Here is a 19,647-nt window from a genome sequence, read left to right on the forward strand (position 1 = left end):
TCTCTGACCGTGCAGGGCAAATCACAGGTTTATATTAATGTGTTCGTCATTCTAACACACTGTCATTTCTATAGTAACCAGTCATTTAGAAGGAGTTGTATGGAGAAGACACGCTACACAATCTAAACCAAATAAGAAAGCTTTCTGTAAGGAGATACGTATATTTAATACATCTAGCTATATAATATTCATATTTTTTTTGAGGTCAGAAAGAGTCTTCAGTGTCAGTGCATTGCAAAGCTGAATAAGCGCTAACACGAAAGAACACGTTCTTTAGAACATTCTACAATATTGAACGTAATTATAAATGGTTAAAAAGTGTGGCATTATTTCCAGAAATAAATGAAAAGGTTTAAGCCTCGACAAACGGCTGTGAGATAAGAGGAATAAAAGCCATTGGGATTTGCTGTTATAGTAAAGTAATCAACTTCAGTGTGGGAACAATAACTCTGTTTGTGTCAGGCCACATCATCCTGTTGATTATTTTCTGGCATGTTTTATTCCTTACCTGAAGAGAATAAGTGAATATGAAGCACAGGTTTCTCCATGTCTCTGAGAAATGCAAGCATCAGTTTACTAGCAGGTGGCTGACTGCCCTGCTAAATTAACTGATTTTACTTATGTAGGTACAAGAACAGGACATTGGCATGTTTTCAAATTGTATATTTCTGTATACTTATGATTTTAATCCCTTTAAGAGGAGAATGGTGTAAAATAGCATGATCAGAGGTCAATTAAAAACAAATCGAACACCGCAGTAATGTTAAGTATGCAGCGATCTTGTGTGTACTAATAAATGAACCGGTGTCAGAGAGCTGGAGTGTTATTTTTTGGAGCGTGCAGGTCTGAGCAGCAGAAGAGCAGAGAGTGAGTGGAGTGGAGAGGAGAGGAGAAGAGCAATGTGTTTACAGTGTGAGATATGGGTCAGTCCAGCCTCTTTGTTCACTGTGTAGCTGTGGAGTGCCTACACACTCATACAAACTCACACACTCTAGTGGCACAGTGGGGTACAGGAGACAAAGGGAGCGAGTGAAAAGAGCTCGGCTGGTGTTTGACTGTGGTTGTAGCTGCGGGTTAAAAAGCGTAAACGGCACTCTGTTTGTATTCCTTCCTCCTGATCGCTTTGGAAGCACCAACTTGCAACCCAAGTTCAAAAGGTACATCGAGGCGACGTGCTCCTGACATGACACACCGGAGCTAATCGTAGGCCTAATGAGCGGTGAAAACACACGGTAGTGTTGAAATGCAATACTGCTTTAATGACAGTGTTACAACTAGACAAGCACTCTGCACATCCACAGAGATCACAATCGATAAAAATCACTGACAAATGAAAGCAAAAAGGAAGAATAAGAACAGTAGTCACGCTAATCGAGAAAGATAGATCTCATCAATAGGACGTCTGCGGACAGATGCTACGCACTCTCAAACAGACACAAATATTGCACTGGGCATATGATCACAGCAAACGCATCCATGTCCAATTCATGGGCATTTAATATATAAAAAGGGACAAAGCAGAAAAGAAGAACACTGGTGGACATCATTTCAGGTTCGTGTCATTCAGTTCAGTGTTAGGATAGTGTGACGTACACATGTACAACTTACACATACACACAGAGGTTTGGACAGGAAATTAACCAGTGATGGTCTACTTTGTCTCACTGTGCGTAACATGAGAAGACACAGATCCCCCTATGCTGCTGTTCACCGCAGGGTCCACACACACATGCGCACACACACAACTTAATTCTTTACTATTGAAGCCATATCACTGTGGATGAAGGAGATAGACATTGTTCATGAGAGAACCTTTACATGATGAAACATGGACCTCCCATTGTGTATGCTCTCTCTCTCTCTCTCTCTCACACGTGCGAGCACACACAATGTGTCAGAGATGGTGCTCTAAATCCTAAAAATGTGTTTATCCTATTCATTATACACTACATCTGTGACATATGGGTTACTACTACAATCACCTTTCTTGTACTTGGGGGAAAGATACTGCCACAGCAATTATTTTAAGTAAGCAGGGTTTCAGTTCTCAGCACAGAGAAACATGAATTCTTAGCTGGATGTAGTAATCCTCGTGTATTTGATTTGGGCTGGAAAACACTGGAGAGTTTACAGAGTTCTGTTATACTGTAGGTTTATTATAAGAGTTAGAGGAACATGATGGCTGCAATTAATCACTCTACATCTCTCAGCTGGCTGAGGGCCTGCTAGGGTAAATACACTATGATGGTGAACATCAGTCTGAATGATATGTTAAAGTGTGAGCACACCTACTGCAACAGTGTCCCCTGGAATCAGACACAGCCTATCAGAGGGTAATGACTATTCCATAGGTCATGCTGCCAGAATAGAGACAGAGGGGTGGGAAGGAGTAAAAGACGAGCGAGAACAAGCTGCTTACAGTGAGGAGAGAGGAGGGAAGATATGGAAGAGAAAAGGGAGGAGAGAGTGAGGGAAGAAGGGGAGGGGAAAATGGGAGGGAGAGAGATAGGAGAGGAAAACGAAGAGGTGAGATAAACAGAGGGAGAGGAAAATGAAGATGAGAGAAGTAGTGATGACAGGAGAATGTGGAGAAGAGCGAGAGTGAGAGAAAGAAAGAAAGAAAGAGAGATAAGAGAAGAAAGAGGTGGAGAGAGAAAAAAGGAGAGGAGGCTGTGGAGGAGAGAGGAAGAACAGTGAATGAGGAGGAGAATGTGTAGAGGAGAAGAAGAGAGGACAATGAGGAGGAGAAAGAGAGGAGACATAAGTGAAAAAGGGGATGGGGTTTGGAGGAGAAGAAGTAATGGAGAGAAAGAAAAGAAGGAAAGAAATATAAAGGGAAGGAAGAGAAGTAAAGAGTGACGAAAAGAATAATATAATGGGGAGAAGGGCGGAAGGAATGAAGAAGAAAAGAATGAAGAGAGGGAAAAGAAAAAGAGACAGACAAAAGAGATGTACGTAGAGAAAAAGGTCTGTAGAGAAAAATAGAAGCAGCAGATGATAGCAGCAGCCTGCTGAGGTATCAGAAGACACGGCTACTGTTTAAATAATAAAAAAGGGGATATAAACAAATCATTAGCCCCCTAAGAGTCGTTTAATGCAATTTCTTAATGAACATAATAGTCAGAAGGCATAATGAAAGAAAATAAAAACATCTAAACGGGCCTCAACTTGTCATCAGTGCTCAATTATTTCCTTGTCAAGTTGTTATGATTTAATGAGCCCCAGTGGGACTGACGGCTGTCAGTCAGCCCTGACTTTTTGACACCATTACAACTTCAAATAGAGCCGCAGCCACGCTGCCTTCCACCAGCCACTCACTACTGAGAGGATCTGACAGGCAGAGAGAGAGAGAGAGAGAGAGAGAGAGAGAGAGAGAGAGAGAGAGAGAGAGAGAGAGAGAGAGAGAGTGTCTCAGTCAGCGAAATGTGCATGCACACGTGTACACACACACACACACAAACACACAAAATCATAACAAGCAAAATATACTCCCAGCATTCAACACACACAGGGGTTTAGATCCAGTGCTCACACTCACACATTTCTAAAAGAGCAGAGAGGACAAACACACACACAAGACATGCAGACACTCGGTCTTGTCTAGGCGTGTTGGTGAAAAACTCAATCACTGAGGTCATTATCTTATGAGGTTTGTCAAACAGGCAGGATTCTGCCCCTCCTCATCCTCCCTCTTCCTCCTCTCTCCTTTTTTGTTCATTTATTCCTGAACTTAATGATAACTCTCGACGGGTTGGCCCCACATGGGACGGACAGAGACACACTATTTTGTTGGCCATTAATTTGGTGCTTTGAAGCCCGAGCTGTGAGGCAGAGGAAGAGAAAGCCCCCCACCATGCTGCTTCCAAAATAAGACAATCTACCCGGCCTGAAACAGAATACCAAATGCCCTCTGTCTGTCTGTCTGTCCATCAGGCCCTCAGCCAGAGGAGGAGAAAAAGTGTGTGTGTGTGTGTGAGAGAGAGAGAGAGAGAGAAAGAGAGAGAGACAGAGACAGAGAGCGAGAGACAGAGAGAGAGAGAGAGAGAGAGAGAGAGAGAGAGAGAGAGAGAGAATATCAGTCACATGCAGTGGGAATAATAAACACAGTATCAATAGGTGTGCTCTGTGTGTGTCTTTTAAATGTTCACGTGTGAACACGCAGTATATTTGAGCTGCAGAACTCTAAAGCACTGGTGATTGAGTCTGTACCATGGTTATATCGGACACTGTAAAACATCAGCACATAGACATGTAATCAATCAAATACAATAATATCATTTACAAGAAGTTGGTCCTAAAAAGGAAAAAAAAAAACAAAACACTACAGATCAAAAGTTAAAGAAGCTTCCTAAAATTAATTCATTCAATAGTTTTAAAAATAAGCCATCAGAGATAAATAAACAGCCTTCAGCTTTCAAAACACACACATCTCATTTTTGAGCCATATACAGTATACACACATTTTTGCATTATACAGAAATAGACAGTATGCAATGAGCAATAAAATGTTTGATTTACTGAAAAAAGGAAAATATATCACCACAATAATCATCAATTTAAATTAAACACAGATATTATAATGTGCGAGTGTGTTAACAAATACTTATGCCGTAAGTTATTACTAAAGCTATGGGTGGCCAGAGGTTTAAAAGTGGTCCTGCTGGGTTGCCTGAACACACACAAGGCCTTTACTGACCTTAGAGGAACAGCGTGAGAAGCTGCTAATCCTGGATGAAGCGTGAGTGGGAGAGGCATGTGTGTGTTTGCTGCTAAAGGCACTGACCTTTGGGCTGGGTGTAGTGTGTGATTCTGCTCTGTGTGCTGAACTAGAGACTTGGCCCAAGCCTTCCTGCACATGTCACACACCCAGAAATGAACGGGGACTACGCTCTGACTGGAAGTGTACATGCATGTGCACACAGACATACTCACATAAATCTGACATGTAATAAACAGTATTAACAACAAAACATTAAAATAAAATAACAGATTGTAATATTGAAGCCCCTTTTCTTCCTCTGTTATTATTCTGCCACGTGGACAGTGCGTGTGGAGGTCAATCAGATGGAGGTCCCATGCAAAAGGTTTGAACAGGAAGGTCCAAGCAGTATGATTTTAATGGGCTAGAGGGCAGAGTGGGCATGGACGTGCTCCGGTGGATAGAGTGGAGAGGAGATCACCTGTCACTGCCCACAAGGAATGATTCATATGAACAATTTGTCCTAATTACTCTAGTGCGCTTTTGTTGCTATTAATCACACACACACACGTGCACACACACAGGACCCGTCAGTGGAGATCAGTTTCTCCGCAGATTGAAATAGATGGCCAGGACGATGGTGAGGAGGATGATGGCGCCCAAGATGAAGATCAGGACGCGGTTCTGAATAACCCTGCACATAGACATAGAGGCACAGAGAAGTGAAATGAGATACAGATTTTATACATCCTCAGTTCAGAATGTCACCAGCAATATTTATTTGATACACATTGTTGGAATTTTCTCTCAAAACATTAGTATATAATATAAAATTAAGTATGAATGAACTAATATTATATATATATATATATATATATATATATATATATATATATATATATATATATATATATATATATATATATATACATATACACACAATTATTATTATTATTATTATTATTATTATTATTATTATTATTATTATTATTATTAACAACAACACCTTTTCTTCCTAGACCTGCTTAATCACCCCTAAACAATCCATGATACAACCTGATACAACTTTGTGGCATTTTCATCCTTGGCCTTAATACCTCAGAGTTGAAGTTATCATCTCCACAGAAATGTTTTCACACAAATATTTTAGTTGGATTATAGATGCAGATGAAACAAATAAACATTGCACACATGCACAATATATAAAACTGGCTTTAGTTAGTATAAATTATTGGCATAAAATCTCCTTGTTCACCGCTACTAACTTTCAAAAAGGACAAACACATTGCAAAAAAGATTTACAGTAGAGACTGAGGGTCAAATATGGGTGTGCCACACGTGAGTAAGGAAGTGAAGAGGAGAGTAAGGGGAAGCCAAACGGGAGAGACCCCGGGGTTGGCCTGTGGTGGCGACTCCTGTAACAGTCACTCCTGATAAATGACAGAATTATCCCATGTGCTGACATGTGGAGAGAGCAGGGCCACTGTCCACTGCACCCTACAGGAGATGAATAACCCACACCCTCACCATTCATCACCACTGCAGCCAAGCAGCAGCATCCAGCTCTCTATACCCCAACACCCCCCCCACACACACACACACACTATCCTGCTCCCACAATGCTGTTCTCCATAAAGCACCAAACACACACATTCTCTTGTCAAAAGACGCATTCAGCTTCACCTGATCTGCTGTTCTATGACCTGCTCTGAGATCTCCTCTCATACACATGTTCACTTGACCACCCAAAAACTATCCAGCTTCAATCAGATGAAATTTCATCTCTGCCTTATATCTCAGAATGGCTTGTTAAATTCTGGGCTTGACTGAGAACTTCAGGTTAGTTTTTATACACATTTCTTACTTAATTCCTGCAAAATATATGACAACACATTCCTTTAATGTTCTTAATAATGTTTATTTCATTAATGTATTATGTATTAATGCATTACTGATAAAAAATAAACATATCATTCGTGTTTCTTTACTTTTAGAAACAAGTAGTTTCAGACAGAAAGCTTCCTTCAAACCATTACCCAGAGTATGAGTAAAGCCAGCAAGAGAAGGACAGAATAAGACAATGCAAAGCTACATATTTGATAGTTGCAATGGTGAAGCCTTAATAAAAAATGGGAATTTAAAAAAAGAGCAGACTACTGAATTGCTGGAGCTGAGAGAACTGACATTCACGCTGTACTTTCACCCAGTCACAAGTGAAACAAAACTCCCCTGCTTCACTTTTTAAAGCATTGTTCAAACATTGCCACTATTATACCGAAGGCTTTCTCTTTACATGAATATTTCCTGCAGGAATTCGGATCATGCTGATTGATGACCTAGACAGAATGCAGTATTCTCTTTAATCATTCCTTTATTCATTGTATAACACGGAGTGCACCGAATTCAGCAAACATTTTACTGGCATCTTCTTGCACAGTGACTAAAAATCTTAAAAGACTGCTGAAACGCCATAATCTAAAAGCAGCTCTGTGTTTGATTGCTTTCTTCCAGCTCAGACACAAGCATAACCTTCTCGGCCATGAAACTTTAAACAAAAAAAAACATTACTTGACACCTAGTCCTGGGAACCTAAAGGTTTTACACATTACATACATACACGAGTTCATGTGAAGCAAACCAAAGGTTACAGGCTTAAAGTGGACCGGTGACGGTCTACAAACAGGTTTCATGTTTAATAACACTGGGTGCATATGGGACCAGGTCATTAAATAACCATATGAAGCTGTGACTGTGAGAGTGACCTGTGACTGTAGGAGTGTATAGAAGTCAGTTATAATATATGGGTGGGCTTTTGTAACATATATACATAACATGTGCTCTAAATCAGAGTTATTCGGGTTTGGAGAGCTGAAGAGTAAAGGGCTGATCTGATTGGCTGACAGCACTGTATAATTCTGAGCATACTCACAGCAGAAGACATTAATCAGAGATTGTTTATCAAGGACAGATCTCCCCCATGTCTCTTTAACTAGCCTGCATTATTTACACTGATTATTCACACACACACACACACACACACACCCACACCCACACCCACACCCACACCCACACCCACACCCACACACACACACACACAGATTTTGACAGGCAGAAGCTGATGACCAGTACTGGATAGAGCTGAGAGAATGAGGAACAGGCCAGAGTGGTGTTATATTCTGCCATCCTGGGAAGACTGAGAGGGTACACTACATCATCGTTGGGTGTATACTGGCAAAAATGAGAAACTGGTTAAAAAAGGAGACATGTCTTTATGTTGTGGTCAGGCACAAGTAAAAAGAAAACTGATTGATTTGCTTTAAACCATTACTGGCTGCAAAACTGCTGCACATGCAGCCATGAGGCTGTACAGTACATAGAGGCTCCTTTTCAGCTGGTTTGTGTTTCTGCCTTTCAGTCTTACATGGGTCTTACCCTTTTAAGTGCAAAATAAATTTCATGGACCCCTTAGTACAGATTTATTTTATGAACATAATAATATTCACATATAAGGGTCATTAATTAAATCTGTACAATAATATTTTTTCCCTTTATTAAAGCCATAGATCTTTTTTTTATTCTTGAAACACATGAAGTCCAAGCTGACATTATTTATAGGCTACTTGTTTTTGAGTTATTGAGGTTTACATTGAACCCAATCATTAAACCGTTTCTGGTCTAACATTCCTGCCTCCACATAACCTATTCACTGAACATAATGACTGGCAGCTTTAGTGGAGCACCTATCTGTTTACGGAAAGCAGGATTCACAATCCAGGAGGTGCTCTGCCCATGAGGACCCCTGTGTCGGCAGCCTTTAAGCTGACCACTAAGAGCTGACCAAATACTGCTCCATGCCTGGGCTCGCAATGCTAGCTGGATAGTGGCAGTGGTGAGAGCAGTGATGTGATAAAGTATGAGACAGGGGAGAGAGAGAGAGACAGAGAAATGGAAGGCCATGCTTTCTGGGGTTTGATGGAGGCTCTGTCCTATGCTGAGCCAGGCCCAAAAAGAACAGAGAAGAGCAACAGCCATCAAACTACATCCATCTTTTCATTCTGACACATGACAGGGTTGGAGAGAGCTGCTTGTGCTGTCACAGCTCGCAGCTCAGGGTGAGCCTTACACATACACACACACTTACACGTGCACACACACATATATGAATACGCACATGCGCACACACTTGGATACACACTTCTGAGCATGAAGTACACTGCATGTCCTACATAAAGCCAGGCACGGCAAACCGCAATGGCAGAAGAGAGTCCCGATCTTGCCAAAATAACTCTTTCCAAAAGCAGAAGCCAGAATTACACTCAGCCAATGCGTTAAGAATATTGCCCTAAGCTCAAAAAGAGTTTGAGCAATAGAGAGAAGAAAGAAAGAGAGAGAGAAGCAGGAAAAGTCCGTTTATCAGGGGAGGAGGTGGAGAAGAGGTTGCTTGGAGACAGACAAAAATAATGAGGACTTTTCTGTCAGGAAAAATTTACAAAATCATACCCGTGTTATTAAAATTTAAAATCTTTTTTTCCCCTCTCTCCCGTGTTTTTTTCTCTTTCCCTCTCTCACTTCTCCTTATTAGTGGCTCTAATGAGGACAGTGATACACCTCTACACTGGGGGAAGGGGGAGCTGTTCCCTTAAGCCAACGCCATTCAACAATAACACTCCTGAGCCTACTGGGCACTCACTCAGCCACACAGACACACAGCCACACAGACACAGTCACAGACACAGCCACAGCCACATAGACACACAGCCAGACAGGCAGCGATATACAGTCAGGCAGACAGACACACACTCCCACTCCCACACACTCACACTCACACTCACAGTCCCACCAAAATTTTTTTTTTAATTTTTACTAAGGCAATAAAACAAAATCCAATTGGCGTCTGACTGTTCTTAATTTTCCTCCAGCCAGGATCTGTGCAGAGAGAAGGGAAAAAGGGGAGAGGGAGAAACAGAGAAGTGGGAAAACACAGAGAGAGAGAGAGAGAGAGAGAGAGAGAGAGAGAGAGAGAGAGAGAGAGAGAGAGAGAGAGAGAGAGAGAGAGACTGTCGGCACGATCAATGTGTTCACTAATGGTTTGACTGATGGACATCGTTCTCTGTGTGCGCTGTAAAAGTTGGGGGGTCGGAACTGAGCGTGTGATCACAAACTAACAAGGATAAATGTTTTATCAGGCTCTCTTTACTGCGCTCTACACATTGCCATGTGAAAGAAGCCTTTATAGGGCCTTAGCTGTCAATGCCTCATAAATACACACTCACTTAGCTTACTAGTTCTCTACACACTGCAAAAAGCAAGAAGAAAGGTCTGCTTTGAATTCTGTTCACTCATCAAAATGTGATGGATGTGCAGATACTCTACCTGTTAAAGATACACATTTAGGCTAGAGTTCTGTGATCTGTAAGAATAAAGGACTTGTGAGACTAATGATTCCTAATGTAATGCATTTTTAACCTACAAACACTATATCACTCAAAGAGCACTGTGTGTTAAATTTCCAGACTAAATAGAACAATCGAAAGAGAGTTCTTTAAGCATTTTTTAGGACTTCTTATATACATCAGTATAAACTTAAACCATGTACAGATTTCTAAACTTCAGTAACTGCTTTATCCTGGTCAGAGGTGTGTTGAGGGATCACACCTAAATAAGAGCACCGAATACACCTACCTGCATGTTTCTAGTAAATGGCAGGAAAATAGAGAGCCCAGAGGAAAGCCATGCGAACATGTGAAGCAAAAGGAAAGATTTCACCCAGACAGTAACCTGAGCACAAGATCGATCCAGAGGCCTGGTAAGGATTACCGTGCTGCTAGTATGGAATTACAGAAAGTTCCTTTTATCACTAGTGTAGTTTTGTGGTTTCAGTTTGCGGTCTGTCTGTTTTTTTGTGGTGTTTCTTTTACTACTGTTTTTCATAGCACTCTACACGGGACAGGAAATAGAGTGTACGAGTGAGGAAAAAAGGAGCGATAGACGACACATCGCTCATTTATAGCTTAACTGCTTAAAGCTTAATGGTCTTTGGTTTAGTTTGTAGGATGTTAAGCGCTGTATCTAAACAGAAGATGTGTGGGTCTTATTGTAGATTTTGTAGAAAGAACATCTGATACCATCTGAAATTAAACATGGAAATGTCAAATGTTGCCATGTGGTAAAAACTGACGTGTTATCTTTCTGAGGTCAGTTGGTCCTTATATATTCTCACACTTGCATTTCTAATGACCTGCGAAAACTAACGTACCAAGTCAGTGGGCTGCGTCTTTAATGATATCTTAATGTGACAAAACCCAAACCTAAGCCTAAATATAACCTCAGTACCCAAACAATGTATTTTGGCACTTCTAGGTTTGCAAACAAAAGCTGCAATTTCTGTAAAGTGCGGTTTTCTTTATTAAGACTAGCCAAAGGTTCTCATAAGGTCAAAACTGTCATGTATTCATATCATCACAGGGACATTCAGAACTTAGTAAGGTCTTTAAGCGCAGGCGCACACACACGCACACACGCACACACACACACACACAGTCTGCCAGGGGTAATGTTTAAAAATGTTCCCTTTAATTGCATGTTATTTACTTAAAAGCGCTTGACACCATATAATTCCCAAAAGAGAAACGGTGCTTAAGTTCTTCGAAGAATACTTTAACACACACTCTCTTTCTGAGCTCTTTCTGTAGCTGTGTTTAAAGCGCTGCAGCGTATAACAGGCCAGTTAAACAGGGTTTATTAGTGTGATTATGGGGCAGCTGAGTTGGTCTTCCCACACCGCTACATCACTCTTATCCTTACTATAGAGCTAAGCGGCTCAGAGACCGAGAGATCTGTAATGTTTACTGAAGAGCTCCTGCTCCCTCCCTGTATAGCCCCCACACACTGTGTGCAACCTCTGAAACAATGTAAAAATAATTTCTGTAGAGAAAGACCCTCCTCCTACACACACTCACACTCAAGTTGTATTAATGGAAAAGCTGTAGAAGAAAAATAAGATCACATAAAAGGAGTAAAACAAGAAAAAATAGGAAGTAATTGATGTCTTGAACACATGCAGCAGCTTATATGTCAGTGTGTTGACGAGCCTTGTGCGTGCAGATGTGTACACACACTCACAGGACCGAGATCGCTGCTCTACACATTCATGCATTTTTTATTATGCAGCTAACAATCTGAGTAGCAGGCCAGCCTGGGATTTAGATTCTTCCTGGAGAAAGGAGGTAAGGAGAAACAGGGGGTGGGGTGAAGTATGAAAGGAGAGATGTTGAGAAAGAAGGAGAGTGTGAAGATAGGGGGAAAAACACCTTGTTTGCAACACTTTTTCATGAACGCTCAGGAAGTTCTGCCTACGGCACGTTCTGGCAGCTGTAGCAGGCTGTCCCGGAGCGTTGTCCGAGTGGCATTCTGATTTTTCTCTTATTTTTCAGTATCTACAGATCACTCCCTTCACTGGCTGCTTGCCAACACACTAGCACTCTTTCTCCCTCTCTTTCTACTTTTGCCAGTCTGCTTCACTTGCTATTTCCTTTCTGTGTATGCCAGCCTCTTGATTTCCCTCTTACTCGTTCTCTATTCCCCCTCCCTTGCTCTTTTTTGCCCTTCCATATCCTACTTTCCTCCCACTCTATCATTCCTTCTTTCTCTCTCTTTCTCTGTGAGGGAGGGTGCTGATGTTAAAAGCAGAGAGATCCGATATGCACCTGAAAATCTTTCTCTTACACACACACACACACACACACACGCACACACCAGAAGTGGGAAGGCCTGTGTCTTTGTGCAGCCAATAAGGGGCCAGTAAACATATTTCAGAGTGCATGTTATGGCTGATGGCAGCAGTCCAGGTTATGTGCCGAGACAGCAGTCAACATAGGTGTGCTAATCCTGCTGCGCATGCACCCTGTACTGGAAACTTCAGAACAAACAAATCAGCCTCGCTAAACAATGAGAACAGTTGAGGCAAAGATAAGAGCTTTTCACAGCAAGTACTGCACGTTTTCTTCACTGAACCTGTTCACATCCCCTGTAATGTACGTGCTGAGGGTGAAGCTTCATGCTGCCAATCCAGGCACAATTTCAATAACCTGCAGACTTTAACACCACATTGCTGCTAAATTCATGATTCTGACTGACCAGTCAGACTGTAGCAAATTTATATTAATGCTTTCATTCAAATACTAAATGTTTTTTTAATAACAACTATTTCAGAGGGACTTGTATGGTGGATGGTCCAAATGTAAAACTAGAAACTGTTCCATTAGGATTTCTGACAGGACAGAGAACTTCTCTTCATAGCTGTTATAACGTAAGCAATGAGAGGAACTAGACGGTTTTAAGAAGGTTACGATAATGATAGAATCTTTAAATAATTAAAATAATAACTAGTGTTGTCATGGAGTAACCACACCACTGATTATTTCCCTATAACAGCACGCCCTGTTGTGTTTCATTCCTCAAATATTTACCCAAATGTTCCCCGATTACAATAGGAGACATGCATTTACTGTTGATGAGACACAACCTAAACTTTTGGATGCACTAAAGTCTAAGCATTATCAATCCAATATCTTAGTATTACGTTACACAAAGAGCTGGTATTGCAAGACATGCTAAACATGGGATTAAGCCATAGGCCAACAGAGTTTTCTGTACATTACCTGTTAATCAACCCCGACCATACCTGAGCGTATGTCCAGGTTTAGTTTTTTAATCAATGCACTATTAACTTCCAGGTCTCCACAACACAAGGGTACTGTTTATTCTCCTTTTTTGCATTGTTAAACTCAAGATTCAAAAATTAAACCGTGGTTACAATAGTCAAACAAATCCTCACAACTGTCTTTTGATATTTATTGGGATATTTGAATGCTGTTCTTTTTATGATGTGACGTGGATATTTGCATGGCAAAAAATATTTCAAATCCTCATCCTTGGTAAACGGAGACAGACAGTGGCCCATGGTGAACAAGAACAGTGTTTTTATAAGTAAGAGGTATTACTTCATCAAAATTGTAGAAGTTTTTGACACACACACACACACACAAAAACCAACAACAACCGCATTCCATACGAGGGACAGCTGGAGATTGTATAACCAGGCGGTGGAAGGGTGTAACACTAGCCATGGAATCACGGATCTTAAAAACTTTGAAAGACATAAATTTTTATTGTTTGTTAGACATTGAAATCTCATTAGGTCTCATAAATCAGCTGTGTGCACATTCAAAGAGCGGAGTGCAATAAGAGTGAAGTTCAGTTAAAACGCTTTGTGACTGGTAGACCAGACCTGGGGCTTTGGTTTATAATGATTCAGTGGTTCAATCACACAATCTGTTTTATATCATCATTTATATCAAAGTCATGAGAGATACGGATGGAGAGAGGATGAAGAGCCAGCAGTTTGACCCAGTACAGGGTATAGAGTGACACTTCAGAACAGAAATGAAGATCATTCAGCTGTTAATGTGTGTGTCTCTTTAGTGAATGTCTGGTCATTCCCAAGCTTGCATTGTTTATGTACAATCACGCACTCTTTGGTTACCAGGGGTATTTCCATTAACATTTGCATTACTTGGATGGAATGGCACACACATTTACATCCACTTCCTCAAGTTTCATCCAACTTTGAGCCAATGATGCACATATCAGCATGTTGTTGGACAATGGGAGGACTCTTGAAGAAACCCAAATCAGGAGAACATGTGAAAGCCTAAACACTCAGTAGCTGTTCCTGAACATCCAACCCAGGACCTGAAGACAGCAACTATACATGCGGTTCCTCTGTACTGCAATTTTGGCTCCTTTTGTTGTTAAAACAAGAATGAAATAAATGTTTTTTTGGAATGAACTAATACGGCCCCACATAAAGAAATAAATATATTTAATAAACACGTAGAGACACACATACATGTGCACACACAAACGAACACAAACACACACACACTTCATAAATACAGTATTTTATCTGAATGCCTCATTGTTTTGACCAAAGGGCCTTGACGCATCTCTGAAGTGAGAACAGTAAGTGATCTATCATTTATGAACAGAGTTGGAGTGGAGATCTTGAAAAGAACTCTCCAGCATCAATTTGCCAAGGCCATCACTAAAAGTGGAGATGATTTGAGTGTGATTATTGCATTCAGTGAGAAGCTATAATATGGAGCAACATTATGAGTGCAGTGCATTATAAATCATGCGAGTAAAAAAAAAAAAAAAAAAAGAACACAAACAGTAACGGATGCAGGTATCAGGTGAAAGTGTGTAATTATGACTGTGTCATGTGTGAAGCTAAAGCACACAGCCTTCAGAGAGAAAAAACATAAAAAAGGCCTAATGGGCTGAATGCCCTGGCTGTCCTTGGTCTAGTAAAGCTCTCTGTACAAGACTCAAGACTGTCCTCCCCAACTCAGCATGCAGGAGCTGCCACCTGAGCAACAAAAGTCTGTTTAATGAGTTATATATAGATTTTGGTATAGTTTTATATATGAGGGGCTTTAAGAGTGTGGACATGTGATATGGATGTGTGCGTATAACTGAAAGAACAAACCAGAGTAAGATAGCTCTCCCTAGGCAATGTCAGTGGTTTGAATAGAGGACACTGTAATAAAGAGAGAGAGATAAAGAAAGAGAGAGAGAGAGAGAGAGAAAGAGAGAGAGTGTGTGAGTGAGAGAAAGAGAAAAAAAAAATACATACTTCTCAGAAGAAAGAGAAGAAACAGAGACCTTGACTTATGCCATCTTGCTGAGAGAACAGAAATCTCATTCTCTTGCTTGTTTACCTCTTATAGAATCACAATTATCTAACAAAATGTTTAGAGGGTAGTTAGGAGCTGTCACTCATCTGGGGAGCTTGAACTTGGGGGCTGAATGAGGAACAACAAACTGAAAACCACAGCCTGTTTATGACATCTAAAATAATAATTTAAAACAAAGTGATGAAGAAAAGCCCCCTGGTCACAGTTTCATATTTAGTCCTGTGTCTCCCTCCTTTTGTTTCAATGCGACTCTTCAAACACACTCCAAATTCTGGAGATTTGCCACATGGTTGCACAGGAGAACTGAAGAAAGGGTACTGTCATTCTACATCCCTCGACTTGACACTACAAGGGAGATTTTAGTCATTCTAAATAATCCATGCCATTTCATTAAAATTGCAGATCCTTCAGGTCTACAATTTCACAGCTGAATCCTGTAAGACAAATTCAACTCTTCAGCTCATGTATGTTAAGGGAAAGTGAAAAAGCAAGACAGAGCGAGGTGAAGAGGAGACGAAAGTGAGAGGAAAGCCACGATCATGCTAGAATTGTGAAACAGTTGCGATCAAAAGTCATCTGTTTTATAAAATGTATGACTTGTGACAAATTCATTTAGAGCTTTGAATTTGTTGGTTATGGATCTGCTGGCAATTCACTGTACCTGATAACCTATCAAGTATGCCGACTAACAAGCCTAACTCACCAAGCACAAAGAATAACAAACATAAGCATTATTTATATAATTATAAATTATTTATGTGGGTCAGGAAGTATTCTATAAAATTTCATGCTTGCACACTTCCTCCACTCTGGATCTTCTATGTTTGAATTCAAAATACTGCTGCTTCAGAAATCAATGCATCTGTAGTCAATGATGAGAATTACCAAGGTTGAACTCAATATATACAACGTTCTCTGGTGAAATTTATTTACACTGGAAGTCTGATGAATGTATAATTGCTTGTTTTATTTTGGCATTAAAAGGCTATGTATGTGGAAGAGAAAGAAAAAAACACGGAGAGAAAACTAAAAGGGTAGAAGGTGATGGTATAAGCAGGTGTGAGAGGGTTGTGAGTGACATTAATTCGCTTATGATTACATACAGCGCTCTGTTGCGAGTAGTGATTGAAACACAGGGCCATGATTTGTTGCAATAACTGCGTTATTGACTTGTTGCTCCAGCTCCATTTGGTTATTGCCCTTTAGGCTCGGATCAATAGACTACGTGCAGAATCTGACTAATCAGGCCCTGAAGCTTCTCAGGGTCAGGATAAAGAAAACAGCAAAAAATCTATTCCACATAAGAGAGGGAGAGAAAGAGCGTTAGAGAGAAAAGAGAAGATAAAACTGGCGAAAGGGAGGGGGTGGTAAAAGTTCTATAAGCATGGTGATAACTGCAAAATAATTGATGAATATTGTTGTACTTCATTTTACAATCACTGAACTCCTTAACACAGTGTGTATGTGTGTGTTTGCTTGTGCACGTGTGTGCGAGAGAGAGAGAGAGAGAGAGAGAGAGAGCTTGGCGGCAGACACACTGCACTGGCTGTCAGTGTGCTCTTTTCCTTCCGGTGCCTATGACCCCTGAGTTCAGAGGTCAAAGGGTGCCCTCACTGCTTAGGGACTTGACTAGAAACTGGTGTCAAAGAAGAAGTCAATAAATTTTTTCTGAAAAAATACATAATAAGTGGGAGATCGCTCCGGTTTCACTGAATGTCTCCAGAGAGAATAGAGTAATTCATGCATGAGAGGCATATTCTAATGCATTCCCTCTAAACTGTGCTAACAACAGATGAGTCCACTAGCAATGTTTGTGGTCTCGTATTCTTTCTTCTTTAAGCAAGTTTCTCTCTGATAGAAGCTCGCTCTGTAGCACCACACCTGCACAATATCATACTCAGACAGAGGGACCCGATGGAAAATTCATAAGGGAAAGAGAATCAATAATTTATACCAAAGTCAAGCAGTAGGTTTTCTTCCCCCTGCTTACTGCTGCTGCCTCTGAGTGTGTGCATGTGTGTGTAGTGTGAAGGAAGAGAAGGGTAAGAGTGGTAGAATTTTAGTCTGTTTTATGTTTTCTCTAGGACAGAGAGATAGAGAGAGAGAGAGAGAGAGAGAGAGAGAGAGAGAGAGAGAGAGAGAGAGAATGTGGAATAGAGGGCGGTGACACACACAGTCCCTCTTTCTTGCACCTCCTTTCTGAAACAAACACAAACTTCAGACTTGTTTGTGCTCTTCTTGTTGTTCCACTTCACTCCCTTTTTTCTGTCATTTTCTCAGTGCCCTGCTGTCGAAAATGGTTTAGCTTACACAGACACTTTCCTCTCCCCACACATCCATTTCCCTACAATCCACAGTATGGCCTCGGAAAAGAAGCCTGAGCTAGTAGCTCGGTTGCTCTCCGGTGTACAGAAACACAGAAACACACACAGAAACACACACAGAAACACACACACAGAAACACACACACACAGCACTGTCCTTTAACATGAGAGATAACTGCCACTTCAAAACCTACCAGTGAATATGCAACCTTTCTTCATTTCACTGTAATTACCTGTAGCAATACGATTCCTAGAAAAAGTGCACAGTCATCAATGTACAGTACAAGGATTTACTGACTGTCTGATCAGCCTCTCAAAGCTACAGAGCCTGCAGGCCCATTCTACCTGTTCTGTTGCCTATACCAATGCTGTTTGGATATATTAGAGCTCCTGCTTGTTGATCAAAACTGTATGAAGTCCCTAAATCACTCTACTAGTGCAAGTTTACAAAACCCATTTAAACATCACTTGTATGCAAAGCACCTAGTACTCTGGGGACAGAAGACTGATCGGGAAACAAAGAGTTTGAGAAAATAAGAGCAAATGCACACGCACACAGATAGTAGATAGTAGAAGGAGGAACAAGGCTTATACAGTGCAGTTGGTCTGCTCTTTAGTAGAAACTGATAGGATATGATCTGTGCTAAGCTACTGTTCTTTACACACACAGCTGTTTTGCCCCTAAACAAAGCTGGCACAGGGTTAGTCCAGAATACTACATAAAGCTCTCAGCGCCAAAAAAACTGAGAGACATTCACATATAAAGCACAAAGATTTCTGGTGTAATTCATGTATGCAAACACAAAGCTGAACACGTAATCTCTGTCTTTAACACTGAATTATAATAAGCATACATCCCATTATCAGTCTGGATATACAATGAGTATGTACAGTAACTGAGAAAGGTTTCATGAAGGCATTTTATTTTATTTGTTATGCTATAGTAAGAAACATTGTTAAAAGGTTAATAATAATAATAATAATAATAATAATAATAATAATAATAATAATCATTTTGTTTCCTACCTATATCCAAGTGTGTTTTTCTTTTACTGCTAATTTAAGGTTTTTAAATCAATCTTGTATAGACTGTTGCTCGCAGCAAAGACAATGAAACGTTTATTTTTCATGTTTCAAAGAGACTCGTAAACGCTAGACTATATATACACAATAATAATAGATGTTTTGAAATGAATATTTTCTGCTCAAGGGATTGGGAAGGATTGACACACTGACACAGCCAGACATTTATGGGGCATTTACATTTTAGCGAGTGTAAAAGTATTGAATTTGTATATTGAGGAGATTTGACTGTTGTATTCAAGAAACCAAACTTATTAAGCAAATATATTTATATATAAAGATCAGATAAAGGCAGCAAGAAGAGATTTAAAATGGACCAGTGACAATAACTCTTTCAAGAGTCAAGGCAAAGTGGCCTCACAATAAACGTCTGACTGAACAACAGTTCATCAAAATTTTGTATGGAAGAAAAAAAATACTAAAGTGTGACCAGTGTTAAAATCTTGCAGGCATCTGTAGACCTAAATTGTTCTGCTATAATTCATGCGGGTGAGGCACAAGGTATTCATATTTCTATCTTATCTTATCTTACTAAACCCTCATTTTGCTGTCCATCAAATCACAGACAGAGACTAAAACTTTCCTGTTCATTGTAAACACTGATATTTTCTAAGACCAGCGAGACCTAAAGTAATGTAGGAATTCTAAAGCTGAAAGAAGAAAATATACTGATGACCTATTTGGGGGTGAGGCTATGAGACAGAGGAAGGAAGAGGAAGAGGAAAAGTAAGACGAGAAGAAGAAGAAGCAGAAGAAGAAGAAGAAGAAGGGCATGCTGAGTGGT

General features: G+C 40.4%; 1 protein-coding gene across 2 annotated transcripts in view; it reads right to left on the reverse strand.

Annotated features, from left to right (window-relative positions):
• Positions 1-1,238: 1,238 nt before the first annotated feature.
• The window catches only part of vti1a (vesicle transport through interaction with t-SNAREs 1A), a 101,769-nt gene continuing 83,360 nt past the window's right edge, over positions 1,239-19,647 (reverse strand). For both annotated transcript variants that reach the window (XM_060857933.1, XM_060857923.1), the window contains exon 8: positions 1,239-5,393. Coding sequence is in view for 1 of the 2 variants with exons in the window: in XM_060857923.1 (XP_060713906.1) it covers positions 5,300-5,393 (94 nt within the window). In the remaining variant the exon portion in view is untranslated. The remainder of the gene's footprint in view (positions 5,394-19,647) is intronic.

Source organism: Tachysurus vachellii, chromosome 2, assembly GCF_030014155.1.
Source record: "Tachysurus vachellii isolate PV-2020 chromosome 2, HZAU_Pvac_v1, whole genome shotgun sequence".
Classification (NCBI taxonomy): domain Eukaryota; kingdom Metazoa; phylum Chordata; class Actinopteri; order Siluriformes; family Bagridae; genus Tachysurus; species Tachysurus vachellii.